At 49.5% G+C, this 23755-nt stretch overlaps 1 protein-coding gene across 1 annotated transcript in view; it reads right to left on the bottom strand.

Moving 5' to 3' along the window:
* Positions 1–23485, bottom strand: part of LOC141729543 (uncharacterized) — a 525531-nt gene extending 502046 nt beyond the window's left edge. The window contains exons 1-2 of the mRNA XM_074544250.1: positions 23458–23485; positions 6148–6900 (exon numbers count right to left, since the gene is read on the bottom strand). Coding sequence (XP_074400351.1) covers positions 6148–6900; positions 23458–23485 — 781 coding nt within the window. The remainder of the gene's footprint in view (positions 1–6147; positions 6901–23457) is intronic.
* Between the last annotated feature and the right edge of the window lie 270 nt (positions 23486–23755).

Raw genomic sequence — 23755 nt, 5'->3', positions numbered from 1 at the left:
AATGGCCCCTTGGTTCCATGAGGCCCTGCTGTATAACAATGGACCCTTGGTTCCATTGGGTTTTGTACTGTCAAAATGGCCTCCTTGGTTCTGTGCTTCCATAATACTCTCCTTGGTTCCACAAGGCCTTGGTGTGTCACAACAGCCCCTGGGTTCCAACAACTGCCAGAGTGTCACCCTGGTCTCCTGGATCTGCAGTGTCACAATGGACAATTGGTCACAAGCAGCCCCACTGTGTCACCATGAATATTTGGTTTCATGGGGCCCCACAGTGTCACAACAGCCCCTTGGTTCCACAAGGCCTTGCTGTATGACAATGGCCCCTCAGTTCCACGAGGTTCTGTACTGTCACAATGGTCTCCTTGGTTCTGGACTTTAACAATGGACCCTTGGTTCCACAAGGTTCCATGATGTCACAATGGTCTCCTTGATTCTGTAGTGTGAAAATGGCAGCTTGGTTCCATAAGGTTCCTCAGTGTCCCAGTGGTTTCCTTGGTTTCATGAGGCTCTGCAGTGTCACAATGTCCCATAGTTTCCATGAACTTCTGTCTAATCAACCATGTTCTTTGTTCCAATGAGGCCCCGCAGTGTCACAACGGCCCCTTGCTTCCATGAGGTTCCATAGTGTAACATGCTTGCCTTGATTTAAAGGGGTTTCCCAGTGTCACAAAGGCCCCTTGGTTCCACGAGGTTCCACAGCATCACCATTGTCTCCTTGGATTCACAGTATCTTCACGGACCATTGGTTGCATGTGGCCTTGCTGTGTCACAGTGGTTCCTTGGTTCCATGAATCCCCACTGTAAAACAGTGGAATCTTGGTCCTTTGAGGTTCTGTACTGTCACTATGGTCTCCTTGGTTCTGGACTGTAACAATGGACCCTTGGTTCCGTGAGGTTCCATGATGTCACAATGGTCTCTTTGGTTCCACGAGGTTCCATGATGTCAAAATGGTCTCCTAGGTTCCATGAGGCCTTGTTTTGTGACAATGGACAATTGGCTCCATGAGCTTCCATGGTGTCACCATGGTCTCCTCAGATCCACATTGTCACAATGGACAATTGGCTCCATGGGCCCTGCTGTGTCACAATAAACCCTCAGTGCCATGAGGTTCTGTCGTGTCACAATGGTCTGCCTGGCTCAACGAGGCCCTGGAGTGTCACAATGGCTGCTTGGTTCCATGAGCTTCCACAGCATCAACAATGGTCTCCTTGTTTCTGCAGTGTCACAATGGACTCTGGTTCCATGAGATCCCTAAATGTCACTGGTCTCCTGGGTTCCATGTGGCCCTGCTGTGTCACCACAGCCCCTTGGTTCCATGAGTTTCCATACTGTCAGAAATGGTTCCTTTGTTCCAATGAGGCCCTGCTGTGTCACAATGGACCCTGGCTTCCATGAAGTTCTTCAGTGTCACAATGGCCCCTTGGATCCATGAGGTCCCAAAGTGTCACCATGTTCTCCCTGGATCCACACTGCCATAATGGACCGTTGTTGCAGGTGGAATAGCTGCTAATAAAGCCCAGAGTAGGGAAGCAAAAACGGCCTTTTAATGGTACCCACAGATGTTTAATTCAGCCGTGCGGTGAGATGTTCAGGGTCACAAGGTAGGACTCCTGGGGGGAGTCCAGGTTTCTGTATCTCCAGAGGAAGGGGCTGATCAGTGCCATGGGGGCAGTACAAAGATGGGGGCAATGGGGGAATAGGGAGGGAGTGGCTGAGGGACACAGAACAAGGGGCAGGAGCCAGTGGGGTCAAAGAACTTTTGAGGGAAGCTTCTTGTTTCTCCCTAATGCAGGGAATGCCTCTCAGGGTCTCCAGAGCTGCAGAGTGTCAAAATTGCCCCTTGGTCCTTTTGGGCTCCTCAGGATCCCAGTGGCCCCTCTGCTGCATGAGGTCCAGCTGTGTCACCCTGGCCCCTTGCTTCTATTGGGCTCCACGGTGTCACAATTGTCCCCCCTTAGTTCCATGAGGCCCTGCAATGTCACAAGGGACTTTTGATTCCATGAGTCCCACATTGTTCCAAGAATCCTAAGTTTCATGGGGCCCTGTAGTGTCACAACGGTCCCTTGGTTCCATGGTGCCACCCAGTGCCACAATGGCCCTTTGGTTTCACAAGGCCTCAAAGTGTAGAAATGGCCTCCATGGTTCCATGAGGCCCTCCTGTGTCAAACTGGACTTTTGGTTCCATGATGCCCCTCAGTGTCACAATGGTCACCTTGGTTCTGCACTATAAGAATCCCCCCTTGGTCCCTTGTAGCCCCACAGTATTAGAGCGACCTGATGAGGTCTTCTGGTGTGAGAGAAGGACGAGAATCTTAGCTTATGATCAGAAGGCTGGATTTATTGATATATGATATATAATACATTATTACTATACTAAAAAGAAATAAGGAGAGAAGTTGCAGAGGCTGGTAACCTAAGAATAGCATAGAAAAGAATGAATAACAAAGTTCTGTGTCCAGCAGAAAGCAAGGACAAACTCTCCTGTAAGTGGTCAGCAAATCCAAACACTCACAGAAGCCCAATCACCGCTGCAGCTGTTGCATTCCACACCAGCCAATAACAATTGTTTACATTCTTCTTCTGGGGCCTCAGCTTCCCAGAAGATGAACAAATCCCAAAGAAAGTATTTCTATGAAAAAATGTCTGCGACATCTCACCTTTCTAAATTGTATAAATTAAAAAGAAAAATGCTGATGTGAAATGAACAGGAAATTTCTTCACCTGTTAAATATACAATACTAACAAATCACTAAAACAATCCTACAATCTAAGAAAATGCAAAAAACAATGCAAAGAAAATTCAAGTCCAAGCAGCTGGGTTTCAGGAACAGTCCATGAGCTGAAGTTGTTTCTTTTGGACATGTCTGAGAATCCTTTTGGTCCTGAAACAGACTTGCTGCGCAAGTCCCATCAATAGTTATCAAAAACCATTGACAGTCATACAACAACTTCAAACAATTTCAAACAATTTGAACAATTTTTGGAATGTCCTTTTCTGGCCCTTCGATGCTTCAGTGCTTCAGAGCTGCTGCCCGCTATTTCCAATCTTTTTTATCTAATTTTAATTTTTTTTTTTTTTTGATCGAAAAGGGAAAGAACAGGAGCCGAGCAGAGCAGTGCCAGAGAAGGAAAAGGCCCTGGGGACCCTGGCCTATGATGGACCAGGAACCCCAAAACTGGCCCACAACAGGGGGGCCAGGACTGGTAGGAGAAACCACAACCCTCAGAAATATCAGGAGGCCAAGTGATGGCCCTGGCCCAGGAACTTCCTGAGCCCAACGGCCCAGGCCAAACCCATGAGGCAGGCTCTGCATTCCCACAGGCCTGCACCCTGCTGCCAGTACAATGGCAGCACGGGTGGTGACATGCTTCCTTTCCCCAAAACCACTGAGACATGCCAGCAGCAGGGAAATAGAAGCCTTCCCCAGAAATCCCATCTAGGGTCTGGAGATGTTTGTTTCCCACAGCAAACCAGCTATGGTCTCCTCCATCTGTGCCCTCTTCCTCTGCAATGCAAATGCATCAGGTTTGTCTTCCATCTGCTTCATGGCATCATCCCCACCTGCTCCGGGCTGGGGACCAAAGGCAGAACTCTCGAGATGCACCTGCCCTCCACCACTAGGGCACAAGAGAGGCAGCAGAGATGGCAGCCTCCATGGGACAATCCCCGAAAAACCACGCCCACACCCGCCAAGAATGCTGATCTTGAACGCAGGCAGCCGGACTGTCCCCACAGTCAGCTGGCGAGCACTCCCCGCTCTACGGAAGGAGAGACCAGCCGCCGGGGCCGCTGCTACAGAGGCCATCAGATCGGGATGATCCGAGCTCGAACAAGCCGCCGGTTCCAGAGCAGTCTCTGACGCCGACACGGAGGACAGTGTCTCTGATAGCAGCAGAACTGCTGGGGCGGCCAGTGGAAGCAGCGGGAGGGGGGGCCAGAAATGGGGAGGGAATCACACTGGATGTAGGAGCAGCCGTGGGCTGTTCCAAGGGTCCTGCAGGTTCGGGTCCGTCTTCAACACCATCCTGAACAGGGACCGTCTCGGCTTGAGGCGGTGAGGAGGCCGATGAAAGCGGCAGAGGGGCCGGAGGGGCCGGAGAGATCTTCTCCTCCGCTGAGCCGGAAGCTGGAGACGCGTCATCATCGCTTAGCAACTCAGCAGCCACAGGAAGTGCCGCTTCTGCATTCTCAGACGCAAGCGCTGGCAGGGGCGGGGAGGCCTGTGAAGCCATGGGCGGGACCACCTGGAGAGGCGGAGACAGGATCGCCTGGAGTGGCAACCGTGCCGGTGAGGCGGGTCTTGAAGGCGGACGCAGCGCTAGCAGGGGTGGCACCAACGGCGCTGGCTCGAGCGGGACCGCCCACTCCCATCCCCCCGGAGAGAGAGAAGGGGGGGAAAGGAGAAGGTTTCGTCTGTGCAGGCTCCGGAGAAAGAGTAACAAAAACTTAGTCGCTCGGTGACGTTTCAGCCCCCCCGCCGCGAAGCAGGGGGGCCCGGGAAGCCCCAACTCATCCCCCACCGGGTCTTCTCCCACTGGGGACGGTGGAAGCGGAGCCTGCCCATAGCAGTTAGAAATCCATGGAAAAACAGCTGCTCTCCATTTCAAAACTGGGAAGAGCTTTATAAATGCTCTGTAGACAGAGGGCAAAACATGTCCCTGGCTCCAGACGAACTGGAAAATGGAATTCATGCACTCCCAGATGAAAACATCCACAGCGTATAGGACATCAGTAAAGAACACAAAAAGCTTTGCCCATCGAAAGAACTCATAGAGATCTGTTGCTGACAGAAAAAAAACATCTTCTCTACACCATTCTTGCCAGAGGGCAATAAGTCTCTCCTCTGAAGGGGAGAACTGAACCTCTTCCTGCAAGGCATGAGTCTGCCATACGAACAGCCACAAACTACGAAGGGCTGGTTCATCAGGAAGGGAAAAGCCAACAGTACCTCTTGAAAGAGTCCAGCTTGCTCTGGCCAGCTCCACGGGTCTGCTGCTCTTTCCGAACATCTTCCTGAAGGTTTTCCAGAAGAAGGTTCTCTTTGTGGTCAACCTTGGCTGTGAACTCTTTCCAAATCAGGATCTTCAGTTCTTCAGCTCCTGGCTTGAATCCAATTCTGTGGTCACTTCAAAGCAACCATCACATGCTACACATACAGGATTTTACCCAGTGCAGCAATTTGCTCCTCTGGTCTTATCAAATTAAATTTTGCTCTGACACGAGGGGTCACCAAATATTACAGCGACCTGAGGAGGTCTCCATGGTGAGAGAAGGACAAGAATCTTGTTTCTTGATCAGAAGGCTGGATTTATTGATATATGATATATAATACATTATACCTATACTAAAAAGAATAAAGAGAGAAGTTGCAGAGAGCAGCTAAGCTAAGAATAGAATAGAAAGAATGAATAACAAAGTTGTCTCCAGGGAATCTGTCCCCGAGCTTGCTTCTGTGATTGGCCCCCAATTGGAAACATGGAAGATGAGCCAATCACAGGTGCATCCTATTGCATTCCACAGCAGCTGAAAACAATTGTTTACATTCTTCTTCTGGGCCTTTGCTTCCCAGAAGATGGACAAATGTGAAAGAAAGGATTTCTATGAAAAAATGTCTGCGACATGGGATGAGAGCAATTTATTGGGAACAGCAACCAGATAAGGAACAAACAGGAACAGCAACAACACTGGTAACAGGAGGGATCAGAAAAACTATTTAAAGGGAAAATTACAACACTACTGACTGTCTCTTTCCAGCCACATATTCACTCCTGCCTGGAAAGGACAGCCTTCTCTCAAGAGGAGAGAGTCCCTTGCCTGCCTCTGGCATTGACCTGAAGCAGCAGTGAAAATAATGACATGGCATTAGCCAGACCCTCATGTTCTTCAATCCCACATCATGTCGTTGGCAGGGGCAGGAAAAGGGACAGGAGTTTTGCCAGTAAGGATCACAGGGAACGTGGAGCACCAACGTTCTTCCCAACATGGGTTCTCCAGTGGGAGATGAAGCTGGAGCTGTGCACAAAGCTCCTCCTGCAGTTAGGGTATTTGCAGGGCTTCCCTTACTGGTGCCTCCATTGGTGTTTGGTCAAGGCAGAGCTCCGGCTGAAGCTCTTCCCACATTGGGGACGCTCGTAGGGCCTCTCCCCGGTGTGAATGCGCCGGTGGGTGACAAGGTGGGAGTTTTGCTTGAAGCCCTTCCCACAGTCAGGGCAGCGGAAGGGCCTCTCCTCTGTGTTTATCCGCTCATGCAGAAGGAGATGGGAACTGGTCTGAAACCTCTTCCCACACTGGGGACACTTGTAGAGCCTCTCCCCAGCGTGGATGCGTTGATGGATGATGAGGTGGGAGTTTTGCTTGAAGCCCTTCCCACAGTCAGGGCAGCGGAAGGGCCTCTCCTCAGTGTGAATCCGCTGGTGCAGGATGAGATGGGAGCTGATCCGAAACCTCTTCTGACACTCAGAACACTCATAGGGCCGTTCCCCAGTGTGGATGCGTTTGTGGGTAACGAGCTCAGAGCTGCACCTGAAGCCCTTGCCACATTCCCTACACTCGTAGGGCCATTGCCCAGTGTGGATCATCTGGTGGCGGATCAGGGTGCTGCTCTGGCTGAAGCTCTTCCCACACTCCAAGCACTTGTAGGGCTTCTCCCCATCATGAGGCTGCACATGCACCACCAGCTCTGAGCCCTGGCTCAAGCTCTGTCTACCTTCCTGGCCCAGGGTGGGTCTTTCCTCCTCAGAGCAACCCGGGCTGGGTTTGGTGCCACTCGTCCTGTGGGATCTCTGGGACTTTTCCTCCCCATTGGATTCATGTGCGGTGGAGCTGCTCAAAGTGGCCTCTTCCACCAGGTTCTGCTCTGGAGATTTGTCCTTCCTGGTCTCCATCCTCAGCTTCTTGTCTGGGGGAGGAAGGACAAAGAGAGGATGAGATTTGCCTCTGTGCCAGAGGGAAGGAGAAGGAGATCCCCCCAGTGATTCCCCGGCAGGATGGCATTGGCAGTGGGGTTGTCCTGCAGCCGGGGGCCGTGCTGGGCTGGGAGATGGAGGAGGAGAGAGGGGGAAAGGGGCACTGACTTCCTCCTCACCCACCTGGGTGTCCTGGGGCATTGTCTCAGTTTGAATAGACAGGTGTTTGCTAAGGAAGGCAAGAGCCTCCCTTGAAATGGAAAATGTAAACCCTCCCCCTCTGAATTATTATAATCTTGAAATTAAGGTTGTCTCAGGCAAAAATATGGGACTAGGAATAACAGTTATTGACCAGGAAAAATTTAAAAATACAAATGCAGCTGTACAAAAAAACCCCACTCACCAAGTCTGGATACGACCTGACACTCTGTGGGTCAGGGCCCTGGTAGCAATCCTGTTAAATAGTGCCTGCAGTCCTCCTGCAGTGACAGGTGTGGCTCTGTTGAAGCAGGGATCCTGTAGAAGGGTGGAGCTTTTCTCTGAAGGTTCAGTGGTGGTGGTGTTGGGCCTGCTCTTCCTCTGGGAATTCTGTGGATAAGAAAGCTGCTCCTCGGAGAATCCTGTGGGAAAGGCTGGCTATGAGGTCCCAAGGATGAGCTTATATCCAGGCAGGAATGCTTGGCTCCTCCCTCTGGGCGGAGCATATCATAATGGGATGATGGAATTTTTATCAGTCATATAGTGACACTCAATGGCCCATTAAGAGAAGATATTTCCCAGAGGGAGGATTGGTTGTAGAAGAGATAAAGATAACTGCTCAATTAACAGATGATACCTGCCCCACTTCTAACAGATGGGAATTGATAACAAACCCCCAGCTACATCTTGCAACCTAAAACAGGAGTCTTCATCTTCCTCACAGCCTTCTCCCTCATGCCACCAACGACTGGGAATGGGAACACCTGGTTCAGAAAAAACAAGGGATGAGAACATTGAGATTGAATGTCCTTCTGCCCAAGTCCATCTCTAGAAGCCACCAGCCACTGGGCTCCATGAAAACCTCCCAAGCACCAAGATTCAGCCCTGAAAATGCTTCCCAGTAGTTGCCTGTCTCTGGTCTCTTCCCTGTGGTGTTTGAGGATTGCCCCTGTCCCAGCTTCTGTGGGTCACGCTTGTATTGGGGGTCCCCTGTCTCCTTGTTCCCCGCCCTCCCCAAGCTGCTGGGAGTCCCAAGAATCAAAAAGCTCCCCCCTTTTCCATCTCTCCATTTAGGGATGCTGGGGGGTTTTGGGATCCTAGGGTCCCTTCTCCCGTTATTCTCTACTTTGGGCTGCAGCGGCTCCAAGGAGTCCCCCCTGCCCCTCTCCAGGCTCTTGAGGCTCCCGCCAATGGCGGTGCTCCCCCCTCTCTGGGCTCCCCACTTTGGGCTCCTGGGGGACACAGGGCTTTGCTCCTCCAGGCTACTTCTGCCGGCAGCTGCCACCGCCACCCCCCAATGTCCCCCCATGGTGCCTTTTCTGCTCAGATTTGGAGTTCTACATTCTACAAACATCCCCTCCGAAAAAACCCAACCCAGGGACCCCCCCAGGATATCTGGGCCAAGCACTCCTTCCCTGGTCACCTGTGGGATGGGGGTGATGATCCCACACATGGGGGCTTCGAATTCAGGGAGTGCTTGACCTCGTGGTTCCTTCTGCTTTCCCTGATCCTCCTTTGTCCCTCCTCTTCTTCTTCCTCCCACTCCTCCTCTTCCACCCCTTCTCTACCTCCTCCCTAAGCCCTTCTCCTACTTTCATCACTTCTTGCTATCCTCCTTCTTCCCCCCTCTTCTCTCTCTCCTCCTCCTCCCCTAGCAGCAGCCACGCCCTTGGTGCCCCGTTCCCACAGCCCTCGCAGCCCGCCGCAGGAGCGGGGATGGAGCTGGGACAGGTCGGGATGGGCAGCGCAAGGCTCTCGGCTGCTCCCAGCCACTGCGGGCAGGGGGAACCCGGCCCGGGGCAAAGGAGAGGCAAACTGGGAAAACTGGGGGCTGAACATCCAAACTGGGCCTCGCGGGGGACCCTGCCTGGGCACTGCCAGCCCTTGGGGTTCCTCTTGGGAGATCCAGGAGGGGCGAACACAGAGAGGGCTGAGGGATCCCAGGAATGGCATCACTGGGAGGGACTGAGCTGAACTGGGATCATACTGGGATCATACAGGCAGTGACTGGAATTGTACTGGGTTTGTACTGACATCATTCTGGGATCATACTGGCAGCAGCTGGACCCATGCCGGGGGAGACTGTGATCACACTGAGGAGACTGGGATCATAGTGGGATCATAGTGGAATCATACCGGGACTGCATAGGAGCCTGCCGGGTGCAATTGTGACCCTGTTGGAGGCAAATGGGATATACTGGGAGCAAGTGGGATCATGCTCTGGATGATCAGGAGCAGCTGTGAGCCACTGGGATCATGCCAGCAGCAAGTGGGAGGAACTGGGAGTGACTGGGTGCATGCTGGGCATCATTGGAAGCAACTGGGCTTCTACTGGGATGAACTGGGATCATACTGGGAAGGACTGGGAATATGCTGGAAGGAACTGGGATACACTGGGAAAGACTGGGAGAGACTGGAACAAAAGTCAGGGTGAAAGGAAGCAAGTGGAACCATGCGGGGCACAGGTGGTTCATACTGGCAGCAACTGGGACCACACTGGGCTCATCTCTGCATCATACTGGGACTGACTGGATTAACACTGGGAGTTTCTGAGAGTGACTGGGAACACACCATGCACATCATCCCTGGACTGGGGGTGACTGGGAGCAACTGGGAGCACACTGGGAGCAAATGGCATCATACTGGGATTGACTGGCTTGATCTAGCTGGAGGCAACTGGCACCATCCTGGGACTGCTTGAAAGTAACTGGGATTATTCTGGGACCGTACTGGGAGTGCTGGCATGTGACAAGGATCATACTAGTACATAAAATTTTAATAGCCAATGCAAATTTTATTTCAATATCTTTGATTTGAAAGAAGGTGAGGAAGCAGTGCTGGGGGACCGGGGAGTCACTGCTCCACTCACGGCACACAGCACTTACAAATTCAGTAAAGTATATATACTATTTTGAAGCCTACAAAGCATTTTTCAATGTGCTTGGTTAGTACAAATGAGTAAATATCAATAAGCTGGAATCAGCAATTTCACCATCTTTCCAGGTGGTTGTTGGCTTCCTGTCTTTCTTGTGCTCGTCTGGAGGGAGGCCCCTTCACCGCTGTCTGCTACATGATTTTGTTAAGCTTTTTATTATACATATGCATTTAGTTGCATTGCAGTCCCCTTAGCTTTACCACACCTTCTTTGATTTTATTCTAAGCATCAGCCATCTTTCTACCTCACCTCTTTGTTTTACCATACTTCCCCTACTTCAAAGATTTATTTGGCTATAGAAAGTCTCAAAACCCTTCTTTGTATCTATCCCAAGGAATGCATCCGTTTTCCACACAGCAGATACAAGCATTTGCTGATTCCATTGCTGATTGACACAAAGCACAAAAACATTTTTCACAATATTGCTCATCAAACTGATGATGTGGGGATCTGCTTCCCTTTCCTGTAGGGCACGTAGAATGTGCTGCTGGCTTACAGTATCAAAAGCCTTGGTGATGTCCACAAATACAACACCCAGGGGTTTGTGTTGTCCTTTTGCTGACTGAATAATGATTTGCAGGAGTTTCAGGTTTTCAGAGCATCCCACTGCTCTTATAAAGCCTCTTGGCCTTGGGTTGAGGGGGCAAGCCTTGGTCAGTTAGGCTGTTGAAATCCTGGAGAACAGTCTTAGCAAGATGGAACTGTTTGGGATAGGTTTCCAGTTGTTAATTTCCTTTAGGCGCTCTGGTTTGGTTGACTTAGGAATCAAAACAGTCCTGCAACCCTTCACCATTTCTGGGATTTTTCCTGATGTTAACAATAAGCTGAAGATCTCTGAACTCCCAGGAGTTCTCTGGGTCCATCTTCTTGATGTCGCTCATCCCAAACTGGGAGCTGAGTTTTTGCTCATCTCCTGCCCATTTTTCTCAATTTCTTTTGCTGTAATTAATTCTCTGAAAGCACCATTGTTGGCTTTCCCATTAGTTTGGAAGTTCCCAAGGCTATCAAGTGTTCTCATATGGCTTTTAAAACTGAAAAATGTTTGATGGTTATGATTTCCCAGGACAAACACTGTGTCTTTCATTCAGGATAATTTTAGCAAGTTTTCCCCTATCTAGATGGAGCAGGTCCTTGACAAAAAGAAAATGACCTTTCTTAACTGCTCTTCTTTTCATCCATTTTTGAAAAGGTCCTATTGTTCCTTTTTCCTGGGTCCCCATTTTTCCCTTATCTCTGGTTGCTATTCTTATCTGGCTGATTGATTCAAAGCATTAGAAGCATTCCTGTGCTGATTGATTGACTGTTGATTTCATCTCCTGGCCATCTAGGAAGTGCTTGAATGCCTGTGGGAAGGTGTTAATTGTCCCAGCTGATACCATTCACTGAGGGTTCTGAGATAATGGGTCTTCAGCTGCCTCTCCCTCTGTCACTTGCTGTTTCCCAGCTGTTGTTATCCTTATCAGGGTGGTGACTCATCTTGGGATCTGTTTTCCTTCCAGCAGCTGCTCTCCCAAGCATCTGACTCCTCCCAAGATCTTTGTCCAAGTCCCTTCTCAGGCCCTCATGTGGTCTCCTGGTTTGATGATTCATCCCTGTTTCTTTATCTGTATCCTCGGCTGGTTTCTTGGGCAGCAATCTCCTTATGTTCTTGCTTTGTTTAGCTGTTTTGCTTGTGATGTGTGTCCTGCAATGAGTTTATTGATGTTCTTGTTCCCCTCAAACTGAGCCTCCAATCTTATCAGTAGTTCTTCCTCCTCTTTAGTCAAGCATCTTTTGTGGGCTCCTTGGTTGGAAGTCTTTTTTGGGTGGGAAAGCAACCCTTTCCTGATTTCTAATCAATAAATGTACCAATTTTTTGTGTTGTCCCAGAACAATTTTCATCTTGAAGTCCATGCTGCATTCCTCACATATCCACTCCCTGCCTGGAGCCATTTCTGCTGTTCCCCTGCATTTAGGAAAGTGACAAACAATACTATGATAATTACTCTACTCTTTTTCACATTGAGCACACTGAAAGCAAACCCTCCTTTTCCCATGGGTTACCCTCAGATGTTCAATCAAGCCCAACACACAGTTCATCTGGGTACCACAGCAAGGACAAAGTGGATTTTTTATCAGGAACAGTCACAGTAAGGATGTCTTCCAGTGTCTGTTCCTTGCAGTTCTCTGTCTGAGCTGGGGATGTCACCAGCTTGGTGTCGTTCTCTTGCTCAGCAGATGATGTTTCTGGTGTGCCCTCCATCTCACAATTGCTGTTTCTCTTCCCGTTGTCAAGCACAAACAATGCACAGTTCCTCAGAAGGCAGATCTTCAGTCCCACGCTTGGCCATGATGCAAGCTGTTCGTAGACCTCAGGCAGCCTGCTCAAGCCCTCCCAGCTTGTGGGAAAATGAACTCATTCAAAGTTATTCACTAAAAACTCTGATCTATAAAACCCCAAGTTCACCAGCATAGCCAATCCATGGTCTGCCAAAATGGGGGGTTCTGATGGTAAACTTTTTGGCATTAGGTCTACCCAGTTTTTAGACAAGAGGTCTACCTGCTTTTTAGAAAATAAAGACATCAAATTTCCCTTACAAAATTGAAACAAATTGTCCACTTTAAAACCCTGGGACACCAAGGCTACCTAGTCACATTTAGAGGTTTGGTTTTAAAGTGGTTCTCCATTTTATGGATATGGATAGTAAATATGCCATAATTTTAGGAGAGGTAGAATAAGAATGATAGTGGACCCCCAAGTATGTAGCAATCTTTTGCCCACTTTCAAAGTCTGATGTTGCAGTGTGATGTTGGAATTAAATCCCAATGCTCTGGAGCCAGGTTTTGGGCAAAAAGCCACACAGCTCTTACTGTAAATTTGTTTCAGGAGGATGAAATTTCAACAGGAGGGTGTTGAACTGGCCATCCCCAATGCCTCTGTGCTGGGGCAGAGATCATTTGGGTTACATTACACAGGGTATCCAGCAGGACCACGAGGAGGTGCAATCTGCACCAATGCCCAGTTTGTAAGTATACTCTCAAAAACTGCCTTAGGAGAGTCATAGTTGCTCCTGCCACTTGCCTGCACTTCATTGAATTTCTTCACTTTGACATTCAGAGCACTGGGCAGAAATCACATTGCATCAACACCCACCTCAGGCCTTTGTGATGCTTTGTTTTAATTAAACAGTCAGATTCCCCTGGTTTGCACCAGTTCTAAGCTGGCTGCTGGGTGCTGGCCCAGGTGGGGCACCCACCTGGGGACCCCCCTGGTGACCTTCCCCATGTGAACCACTCGGCCGACACCTTTTCACAGCAGTTGACAGCAGAACATGGAGCGACAGATATGCCTTGATGTTAGCCAGGGGTTCCACAGCAGCTGGGAGTCTCACAGCAGCCAGGTACAGCTTGGCAACAGGCACGGGCAGCTCCATAGCAGCCAGGAATGGCTCCTCAGCCAGGCACCCCCTTACAGTGCCAGGGCGCTCTCCCGCCGGGGCCGGGCACTGTCTCGCCGTGGCTGGGCACGGCTATAGGGGTGCTTTCAGTCACAGCAAAGCACAGAGAGGTGGTTCCACCGCAGGCAGAGATGGCTACAGGGGCAGCAGCATGGCACAGAGGAGCTGGAATCTCACAGGGGCCGGGCACTGCTTTTGAGATCTTAGCTGGTATGGCAGGCCTGGTGGAGGGGCAGCAAACCCCGCTCCATGGCCAGGCACTGTCCTGCAGGAGCAAGGCATCTCACAGTGGTGGCAGCTGGGTGCCTTGCAGTGGCTGCAGGGTCAAAGCGCCTCGCTGCTGCTACCAAGTGCTGCTTCTGGGGTTCCATCTGTGGCAGCAGGGCACAGCAGAGTGGCAGAGTGCCTGTTCAATGTGATTCTGCAGCATGACATCTCTCCACCCTCTGGATCAGCAGCAGCATGCTCCATTGACAACCCGTGCTGCTCTTGGGTGGTTGTGGCAGTTTCTGCCAGCACGGCAGAACAAGGGGCAGCAGAGGGCACAACAGCACAGCAGCCAGTGCTTTCAGGTGCCTTGGCAGCCACGGCAGGGCACAGAGGGGCAGCAGGGTGCTCATTTAACACAGCCAGGCTGCTCGGGGCACCTCCAGCACTGACCCCAGGGATGGCACACTCAGCTGACAGCGCCCTCCTGCCTGGGGCAGCGGCACGGCCCCGGGTGACCAGGGGACATCCTGCTGGGCAAACACCTCTGCCAAGGATGGCAGCACAGTCCTGGGGGCAGCAGGGCACACCCCGGGCAGGTCACCCTCACCTGGGGAGGCTCCACAGCTCTGCCTGGTGGCCTCCTGGTGGGCTGTGCCTTCTGCACTCATCCTCTTCCCTCGCTCACCCAGCACAGCATCTGCTCTCCCTGCTGCCTTCCCCAGTGTCCTGCTTTCACCGTTAGCCTTGGTGGAGACCCAGTGAGTGCCCCAATTTTCCCCTCCTTGTCTTGTGACACTGCAGCTGTGGAAGCCCCACGTCCCTCTCTCTCTGACACCACAGCAGTGGCTGCCCCAACCTTCCCCTGTCTGTGATACCACAGTGTTGGCAGCCCCAAAGTTCTCCTCTCTATGACACTGCAGAGGTGGCCAGCCAAAGTTCTGCTCTCTATGGCAGCAACACAGTGGCAGTTCCAACATTCCCCTCTCTGTGACTCCTCAACATTTGCAGCCCCAGTGTCTCCCTGTCAGTGACACCCCAATGGTGGAAACCTCAGTGTTCCCCTCTTGGTGACATGACAACAGTGGCAATACCAATGTCCCCCTGTCTATGACACCAAAGCAATTGCAACCCCAGTGTTTCCCTCTCTGTGACACGACAGAGGTGGCAGCGCCAAATACTCTCCTGTCTGTGACACCACAGCAGTGACTCCCCCAACATTCCCCTCTCTGTGATACCACTGCATTGGCAGTCCCAACATTGACTTCTGTGTGACACCACAGCTGTGGCAGTCCCGTTGTCCCAGGCTCTGTGACACCACAGCGGTTGCTGCCCGAACGTTCCCCTCTCTATGACACTGCAGCTGTGGCAGCAGCACTAGGACAGAAGCAGCAGCTGTGGAACAGCAGGAGTGCAGGGGAGGAGCAGAGAAGGAGCAGTGGAACAGTGGGAGATGAGCAGTGTTGGAGCAGCAGTGGAGCAGTGGTGCAGGAGCTGAGGAACCATGCTGAAACAGCCCAGCACAGCTTTTGAGCAGCAGTGGAGTGAGCACGGAAAAGGTGGATATGTGGTGGCACAGGAACTACAGCCATGGAACAGTGGTGGCACAGCCCCACAGCTGTGGAGCAGTGCCTGAGATGCCGAAGCTGCGGGACACAGAGCGGCTCCCAGCACTGTGTCCTGCAGGAGCCGGCCCTGCACACACCAGAGTGATGCCCCTCAGGCTGAGCCAGAGCTGGGGGCAGAGGCAGGAATTGCTGCTGGGCTGTGGAAGGCGTGGATCAAGTACATTTAATGGCGACCTGGGGATTTGATCCTGCTCATTGCGGCTGCTTTTATGCTGTTGGAACCATTCCAGTTCATGTGAAGTCATGAACTCAGGAGAAACTTGGGACAAAAGGAATCAAAGTGCCTTCTGTCCTGCTGTCTTGGTTTGGAAAGACAGGTGCCTGCTAAGGAAGGCAAGAGCCTCCCATGAAATGGAGAATGTAAACCTCCCTGCCTCTAAATTGCTATAAATTTTATACTAAGGGGCTCTCAGGCAAAAAATATGTGAGCAGGAAATAACAGTTATTTCATAGGGAAGAAAATAAAAGGATAAAATAAAGAATGCAGTAAACTAAAACAACTATGGCAGAGTCACAACACAACCTGACACCCTGTTGGTAAGGCTGTTGGTAGCAATCCAACTGGAAATGTGGCTGCAGTCCTCCTGGAGTGGCAGTTGTGGTTCTGTTAGAGCAGGGGTCCTGTAGAAAAGGGTGTAGTCTTTCTCTGAGGATCCAGTGGAAGAAGAGGCAGCTGCTGTTCCTCTGGGAAATCCAGGGGAGAAGCTGTGCTGCTATTCCAGAATCTCCAGATTCTGTCTGGCTAGAATGCTTAGCTGTTCCCTCTGGGCAGAGCATCTCCCAATGGGATGCTGTAGTTTGTCCCATCCCAGCTGTGTAATGGCCTGGAAAGGCTCTGGATGGCCTTGGGGCAGCCCGCGCTCCAAAGGACGAAAGGAGTCTTCAGGTTTTTCAGTTCTTCAGAGTTGTTTATTAATTCTTATCTACAATATTTTCTCCTGGCCCGACAGAGGTCCGCACAGCAAGCCAGCCATGGGCACACTGACTGCTCTCGGGGCGGTCGCTTATCTTTATACCAAAAACTACATGTAAGATATTTACCTTTTCTCCCCAATACCTTTAACCCTTATTGACAAGTGCACATTCAGTAAGAACCAATCTCAAAATGCCACCATCACCATCGAAGATGGATGACAAGAAGAAGAAGAAGAAGAAGAAGAAGAAGAAGAAGAAGAAGAAGAAGAAGAAGAAGAGGACACACGCTAATTCCTCCATCTTGTCTCCTAGAACCCCCCTGTACTGAAATTCCAAAACCTGTTTTTCACACTATAATTAATCTATCCTTTCACCTCTTATCCCCGTGTGATCCTCCCATCCTCATACAGCTGTTACGTCCTGTGCAGGATCAAAGTCTAGCCACCAAACACTTCTGGCAATGTTCCAGGACTTCCGAGCCCCCCAAGGGTTGTCTCGGTGACTCTGCACATCAGGAATGCTGTGCTGAGTTCCCACATCTCCCCCTTCTGTTTGCACTAAAAACACTTTTTTTGCTACCTGACTCATGACACGTCTTAGACATGAAAAGATGCACGGGATACCAAGTATGAGGACTAAGAGAATTATTAAGATATATAATGCTATCTTTAAAATTCCTCTCCATATGGGAGAGATATCAAGAAATCCTACCAGATCATCGATCCAAGATCCTTTGATCTCGCCAAGTTTATTTATGCTGTCTTTTATTTTTTAATATTTTCATGAATTGATCTTGAATGGTCTGAGAGATTCATGCAGCACTTTCCTTCAAATTCTTCACACCCAAGTCCATGAGCGAGCCATAGATAATCGAAAGCCGCTCTGTTTTGAAGAGTCGCCTGTGTCACACCACTGATGTCTTTTAACATGTCACTCAACGCGACAGAAACAGACTGAGCATGTTTGCCTCAACCAACAACCCATGCGGTCGAGTTGAGTCAAGGCGACACCTGATGCTGCTTGAGGTGAGAAGATTGCTGTAGCAACTCTCATTGCCTTGTCCCAAGTGTATATTTTGTCATTGCAATCTGCCGCATAATGTTCCAATGATCTTTTTTTTTTTGTGCTTTTTCTCTCTTAGCGATTTCAAATCTGGCAACAACATTGAAATTTTCCCAATGCTGCAAGGACCTCCCCTGGCATTAGCAGGAATGCCGTGCCAAATTCTGTCCCCGCAAATTAAAAACAAACCCCGTGGCAATTGCACTGGGACTTGGATTGATCCTCTGGCAGTTTTCTCTGTGTATTTATACCAAGCTGATGCATTTTTATAGAATTCATGATTGGGAGTTACATCGATAGTTTTGTTTGCCTTTGTGACATTTGGAGTTTCAAACTGCATGCAGAGCTCCATTGTCAAGGACCCAAAAATCTCCAATTCCTGAGGTTCTGTAGAAGCCACAGGAAGAAGATGTGTCCAAGCACACCACCCCTTCACAGGATCTTTAATGACCTGCGAGATGTTAACTGCAGAGTGCCCTGGAATTGGCCATTTGTCCACTGGCAATCCAACCATGCATACTGAAAATGGTCTCCCTGGCCTCGAATGTGTAAGGCAAATACTATCCAAATTCGCTGCTTGAGCTAAAGCCTCCCATACATTTTGTTTTGGTTGATTAATAGGTAAATTTTCCCCATTGCCTATTGCAATGAATGAAAGAATTATGCACCTGAGCATCGTGAAGCTCATGACCTCACTTTCGTGCGAAATCATTGTTATGTTTTCACTCAAGACCCCAAAGGAAAAATCCCCAAAGTCTTTAGTTCTTTTTATTTCTCTTCCAAGTCGTCTTTTGCAGTCTGTCTTGACTTCTGCCTGAGTACTCATCTCTGTTTCTCGGATCAGCGTTCTCCTGTTTTCGCATTCAGAATGGCTTTACGTGTTGCGCCAACACCCACTTCAGACCTCGATCTGTGGAGACACAAGCGAAACCGTTGCCCCAGGTGATTAGTTGTAAAGGACCCTCTATTTGTCCTGTCTCTGGGTTTCTGATCAAAACTAAAGGATTTTCCCTTAGCTTTGCCTGTGTGCTGTTTAAAAAATGCCTCACGATTGATGGATTAGGTTCTGTGGATGAACTATTTAGGAAATTCAACACATAAAATGCCTTATTTAATTTCATGTGAGGTGTTGCCTCTGGCTCACCCCTTCTTTGTCTGTCCAGAAGGGATTTCAGGGTGTGATGTGTTCTTTCAATGATTGCCCGACCTGTGGGCGAATGTGGAACGTATATATGTGGAACATACCAAACGTATGTTTGACACCCCATCTTTTCAGGAATCTGTCAAGCATCCTGCCTGGATACGTTGGACCATTGTCTGTTTTTATCTCCTGAGGCACACCTAATTATGCGAATGCTTGCAGAAAATGTTGACAAGCATGGTCTGCTCTTTCCCCTGCATGTGCTGAAACAAAGACTGCACCTGAGAATGTATCTACTGAAACATGAACATTTTTGAGCCTCCCAAAAGATGGATACTTCGTGACATCAGCTTGCCACAACTGAAGATTTTGCAATCCCCGCGGATTGACTGCTCTTGTAGAAGAAGGTGGCTGCACAAGCTGACAGTCTGGACAAGTACTAATGATTTCCCTCGCCTGACTTTTTTTGAGACGAAAGGACTCCATCAGCGCCTGTGCATTCTGATGAAAGAACGCATGAGTCAATCTTGCCTGCTCAAAAATATCCGGCAGTGTTTGCGAAATGGGCATTGTCAACCTGTCTGCCCGAGCGTTCCCTTCCGCTAAAAACCCCGGAAGTGTTGTGTGCGCTCTAATGTGCGTGATAAAATATTCTCTTTCCCTGCTCTCTAGCAATGTTTTCAAGCTCCCCAGATATGAGTATAAAACCTCATGACTGACTTCTTTCAAGAGCAAACCTTTCAATCGTTTGACCACACTCGCAACATATGTGGAATCTGTGACCAGATTGAGAGGTTGTTTGAACAACTGAAACGCTTGGACAATGGCTGCCAACTCCACAATTTGTGGAGAGCCCAGGACCATCTTTACATCTGATTCCCAATCCCCTGTCGTTGAGTTTCTCCACGTGATCACTGACTTGTGTGTCTTCCCTGAGCCATCAGTGAACACTATGATCCCGTCCAAAGGTTCTTCACTTATTCTTGGTTTCGCTCTGTAACATATTTGTGATTTCAGTATTCTATGCTGTGGAAAATGGATTGTGCAAATTCCCGGAAAAGCTAACAACGCGATTAACAAGTCTTTCGATTGTTGCATTGCCCAATTGAAATAGTCTTGCTTCAGAGGTAATCTGATGACTGAGAATTCCCGTCCTGCCATTGTCAGCAACCTTGTTCTTGCCTTTATGATGATTTGTGCTGTCATCTCTAAATCTGTGAGAATTGTCTTTGAAGGCCTGTATGGTAGAAAAACCCACTCTATGATTATCAAAGAGTCTTTTTGTGATTCATCCCATTGGAAGATCAAACCATGGAACTGCGTTTTCTTCCCCAGCACTGCCAACTGAAAAGGCAACATTGGAACAAATCGATGTGCCTGCCTTTTCTGTATCGCGTCTGTGACTTTCTCCAACTCTTTCTTCGCTTCTTGCATGAGTGTCCTGGGAGATCGAATGTCTGTGTCTCCTCTCAAAAGATCGAGCAACGCTGGAATGTCGCTGTTTGTGATTCCCAAAACCGGCCTCATCCAGTTGATCTCTCCCAAAAGCTGTTGTAAATCATGAAAATTGCTGATCTTTGTGCTGATCTCCATTTTCTGAGGTTTTATTGTTCTCTCTGAAATCTTCCACCCTAGATATTTCCAAGGCGCAACCTCTTGAAACTTTGAAATGCTGATTTCCAGACCTGCCTTTTGTACTTCTGCGATCACACAGTCACGAGCATCTTGCAGCTCCTGTTGTGTTGACGCTGCAATGAGCAAATCATCCATGTAATGAATGACCTTCACCTTCGGAAATTTCTTCCACGCTGGTGCCAAAGCTCGTGCCACGTACCATTGACAGATTGTCGGAGAATTTTTCAGTCCTTGTTGAAGGACCACCCAATGGTACCGCTGCAGAGGTGTTTCCTTGTTGATACTTGGAACTGAAAAGGCAAATCTCGGAGCATCATCTGGATGGAGCAGAATATTGAAGAAACAATCCTTGAGGTCAATGACCGCAAGCAGCCAATCTCTGGGAATCATTGAGACAGATGGAAGTCCCAGCTGAAGTGATCCCATGTCTTCTTTGACTTCATTGATCTTCCTGAGATCATGTAACAGCTTCCATTTGCCTGATAGCTTTTTCTTGATGACAAACACTGGAGAGTTCCAAGGGCTGTCTTTCGGCTTGATGTGTCCCTTCTGCAATTGTTCTTGGACCAGGTTTCTCAAAGCACTCAACTTTTTCCGCTCAAGGGGCCACTGATCCATCCAAACTGGATTGTCTGTTCTCCATGTCAACTTCAATGTGGCGAGTGCTGCAGTGACCCCTATTAAAAATCCACTTCGATCTTCATGCCCCATTGTGCCAAAAGGTCTTGACCCCAGACTGTGATTGGCTTTTGGACGACAAAAGGACGAATGATCGCTGTCTTGTCTCCTGGTCCCGTGACAATAACGGAATTCTCACTCTGCAGACACAGAGAAGCTCCCCCTATGCCTCAGAGAGAACCCAACGGTGCAACCAAGCTCCAATTGCGTGGCCAAAAGATGTACGCTATTACTGTGACATCCACCCCTGTGTCGAGCATGCCTCTGATTGCTATCGTCCTGTCTCCACATGTCAATTGACACGTGAGTGTGGGTCGATCTCAACCTATGTGCTTTACCCATGTAGTATGTACGTCAACATGCTCCTTCATAGGAAACTCTTCCTCGTCGAAGATTGACATGACTTCTCCAACGGTGTGTGGCAGCAAGGCGAAAGCTCTAGCAACCACAGTATTTTCCGGCACAGTCAATGGTGGACGAAGCGCTCTTGCCAGAACTGTCAATTCTGTATTCTTGTCTGCAGAAACAACTGTAGGGTAAACAATGAGTCCAAGGATGCTGCATTTGTCTTGTCCAACTATCAAGAAATCTTGTTTTTCGTATGAATCTCCGCGGATACCTGTTGGTATCTCTGCATGATTTTCGTCTAGAAAGCATACTAGTTTTGAAGCTGCCAATGCACACTGTGCCGCTGGTGGGAGGAGGTCTGGGTCGCTATGGAATGGACTGAGGGTTTTGCTGAGGGCGTCTGCTTGTCGCTCACTGATGATTGCCCTGTCTGCTCTTGTGACACTGCCAATACTTGTGTCTGAGCGCGCTGGCGATTTCCTGCGCTCCTTGTTCTGTTTCCCAGACACGGTAACGGATTTCCTTCCACGTCTGTCTGAGAATAACATTCTTTCGCAGAGTGTCTTCCTCTTCCGCACCGCGCACAAATTGGCCTTTCCGCTTTTTGTGCTGGTGCTGGTGTATGTGTTTGTGGACAATTCTTTCTCATGTGTCCAAACTCCCCACATTTGTAACATTGTCCTCCGGGGGGATTGCTCTTCTTCTGCATTGTTGCAAGAACTTTGTTTGTGTTCTCATTCTGTTGATGAAGTATTTTTTCCAGCATCTTTTCCAATGCCTTGTCTTCTGATTGTCTCTCTGAGTGTCCCTTTATCTGTTCTTCCCATTCCTCTCTTAACTCGGTCTTCACAATCGATGCGACATGCTGAGGTGTCCCCACCTTGCTGCATGCCTCCACCATCTCTGCCAAGAATGGCCGTCCTGGCATGGTACTAATGACCCGCTGACAATCCGCATTGGCATTCCAAAAACTAGGCTCTCCAAGAGAGGCTTCTTCGCTTCTTCAATCATCAGCTGTCGATCCACGGCTTGTGTGAGTCGATTGATGAACGACATGAATGGTTCTGTGGGACCTTGCCTGATGCAAGAGAATGGAACATCCGGAGCTCCTGTTGACGTAATCTGCATGATTGCCATTTGTGCTGCTTCCTTGATGTCATTTAACATTCTTCGTGGAAGCCGTACTGCTTGTTCCCCTGGGTTATCATCCGGAGGATCTCCTGCTAACTGCACTTCTGTGAGATTTGCGTTTGGCCCACCTTGATATCTATTTCGCAACTCTAAAGATACTTTCTTCATCTTTTTTCCCAGACGAGACTCTGTGTGTCAGTGAGAATCATTGCCACAATGCTTCGAATATCATATGGCGTAAGGTCATACGTGGTGAATGTCCCTCTTAATAGTTGTTTGAAATATTGTGAATCCAGCCCAAAAGTCTGAGCCGCCTTCCCTAAGTCTTTGAGTGTTTCATGACCCATCCTTTCCCATCTTGGATTCTGTCCCTGGGCATCATATGTCACCAGCATTGTCAAATCTCCTGAACCCAGAAATAAATGCTTGTCTTTTGCCAATGCTTTTCTGATGCGCTTCCAATCCATCGTCTTTACCGGCTGTTGAAATTCCTCCTCTGGAGACTCCATCGGAATTTGCATTAACAATGGGGTTGTGAAGGTCATCGGTGATTCGTTGTACCTCATTCTTTGCTTTGAGGTTTTCGGCCTTGCTCCTAAATCTGAAAAGGAAACTTGAGGATCCTGTCGATATTTTTTTTTTTGCTGTATCAAAAGAATGCAAGAAGCTTTTTGCTGCTTCCGCTGCTGACAGCATCCACACCGGAACACCTTCCGATGCTGTAATCCATATAATGTCCTCTCTTTGTTGCTGTGCTTCATCTGAATCTTCCTCGTCCTCTCGAAATCCCGAAGTGGAAGGATAATCCATTTGTTGCGTTGTCATTGTTTTCTTAGATGTACTCTTCTTTTTATATATTGTTGGAAAAAATCGCTGCATTGTTGCAGTCTCGCCACGAGATGGCGCTGTGGCTCCACCGAACAGATCCGGCATGTTGGGCACTTCGGTCATTCCCCCACGAGGTGGTGCTGTCACCGGACTTGGCATGACCTCGACTGCCCCTCGTTCGGCCGACTGCCGTGCCTGCGATCTCATTTGAGACCAAGTCTGCATGGCTTTTAAATTCAGCTGACAATGGAGCTTGAATACACGAACATCCCCTTTGGAGGGAAGAGGCTTGGACCCCAAGGGTTTGGATTGAAGGCACTGGGACTGGAGAGAGGGTGGAGGCCCGGGATGTGGAACCCCGAGCACGGCCCCTCCTTGCCCGAGACATCACAGGGGACCGGGCCCACCTCCGCCCACGCTCTGCTTTCCACGCATGCGTGCTTTCGGAGCCACCCCCCGTCTCTCCCGAGCTGACGTCACTCTCTCCCTCCCGTTCTGCCTCTGAAATCCCTTCCCCTTGATCTGTCTCTGACTCTCTCTCCTCCTCCTCTGATGCTGTATCCACTCCTCCCACTGGTGCGCGCAGCCCGCCCCCCGCCGGCACCCGGGCACGCTCAGCGATACGAGCCGATATCCGCGTCTCAGCTTCCGGGTCCGACGTCACAACAGCACGTCTCCTACGTCTCCCTACGGTGGCCTTTTGGG

Source organism: Zonotrichia albicollis, chromosome 7, assembly GCF_047830755.1.
Source record: "Zonotrichia albicollis isolate bZonAlb1 chromosome 7, bZonAlb1.hap1, whole genome shotgun sequence".
In the NCBI taxonomy this organism is placed as follows: domain Eukaryota; kingdom Metazoa; phylum Chordata; class Aves; order Passeriformes; family Passerellidae; genus Zonotrichia; species Zonotrichia albicollis.
The sequence above is the reverse complement of the archived record's forward strand: the minus strand, read 5'-3'. Positions and strand labels throughout refer to the sequence as shown.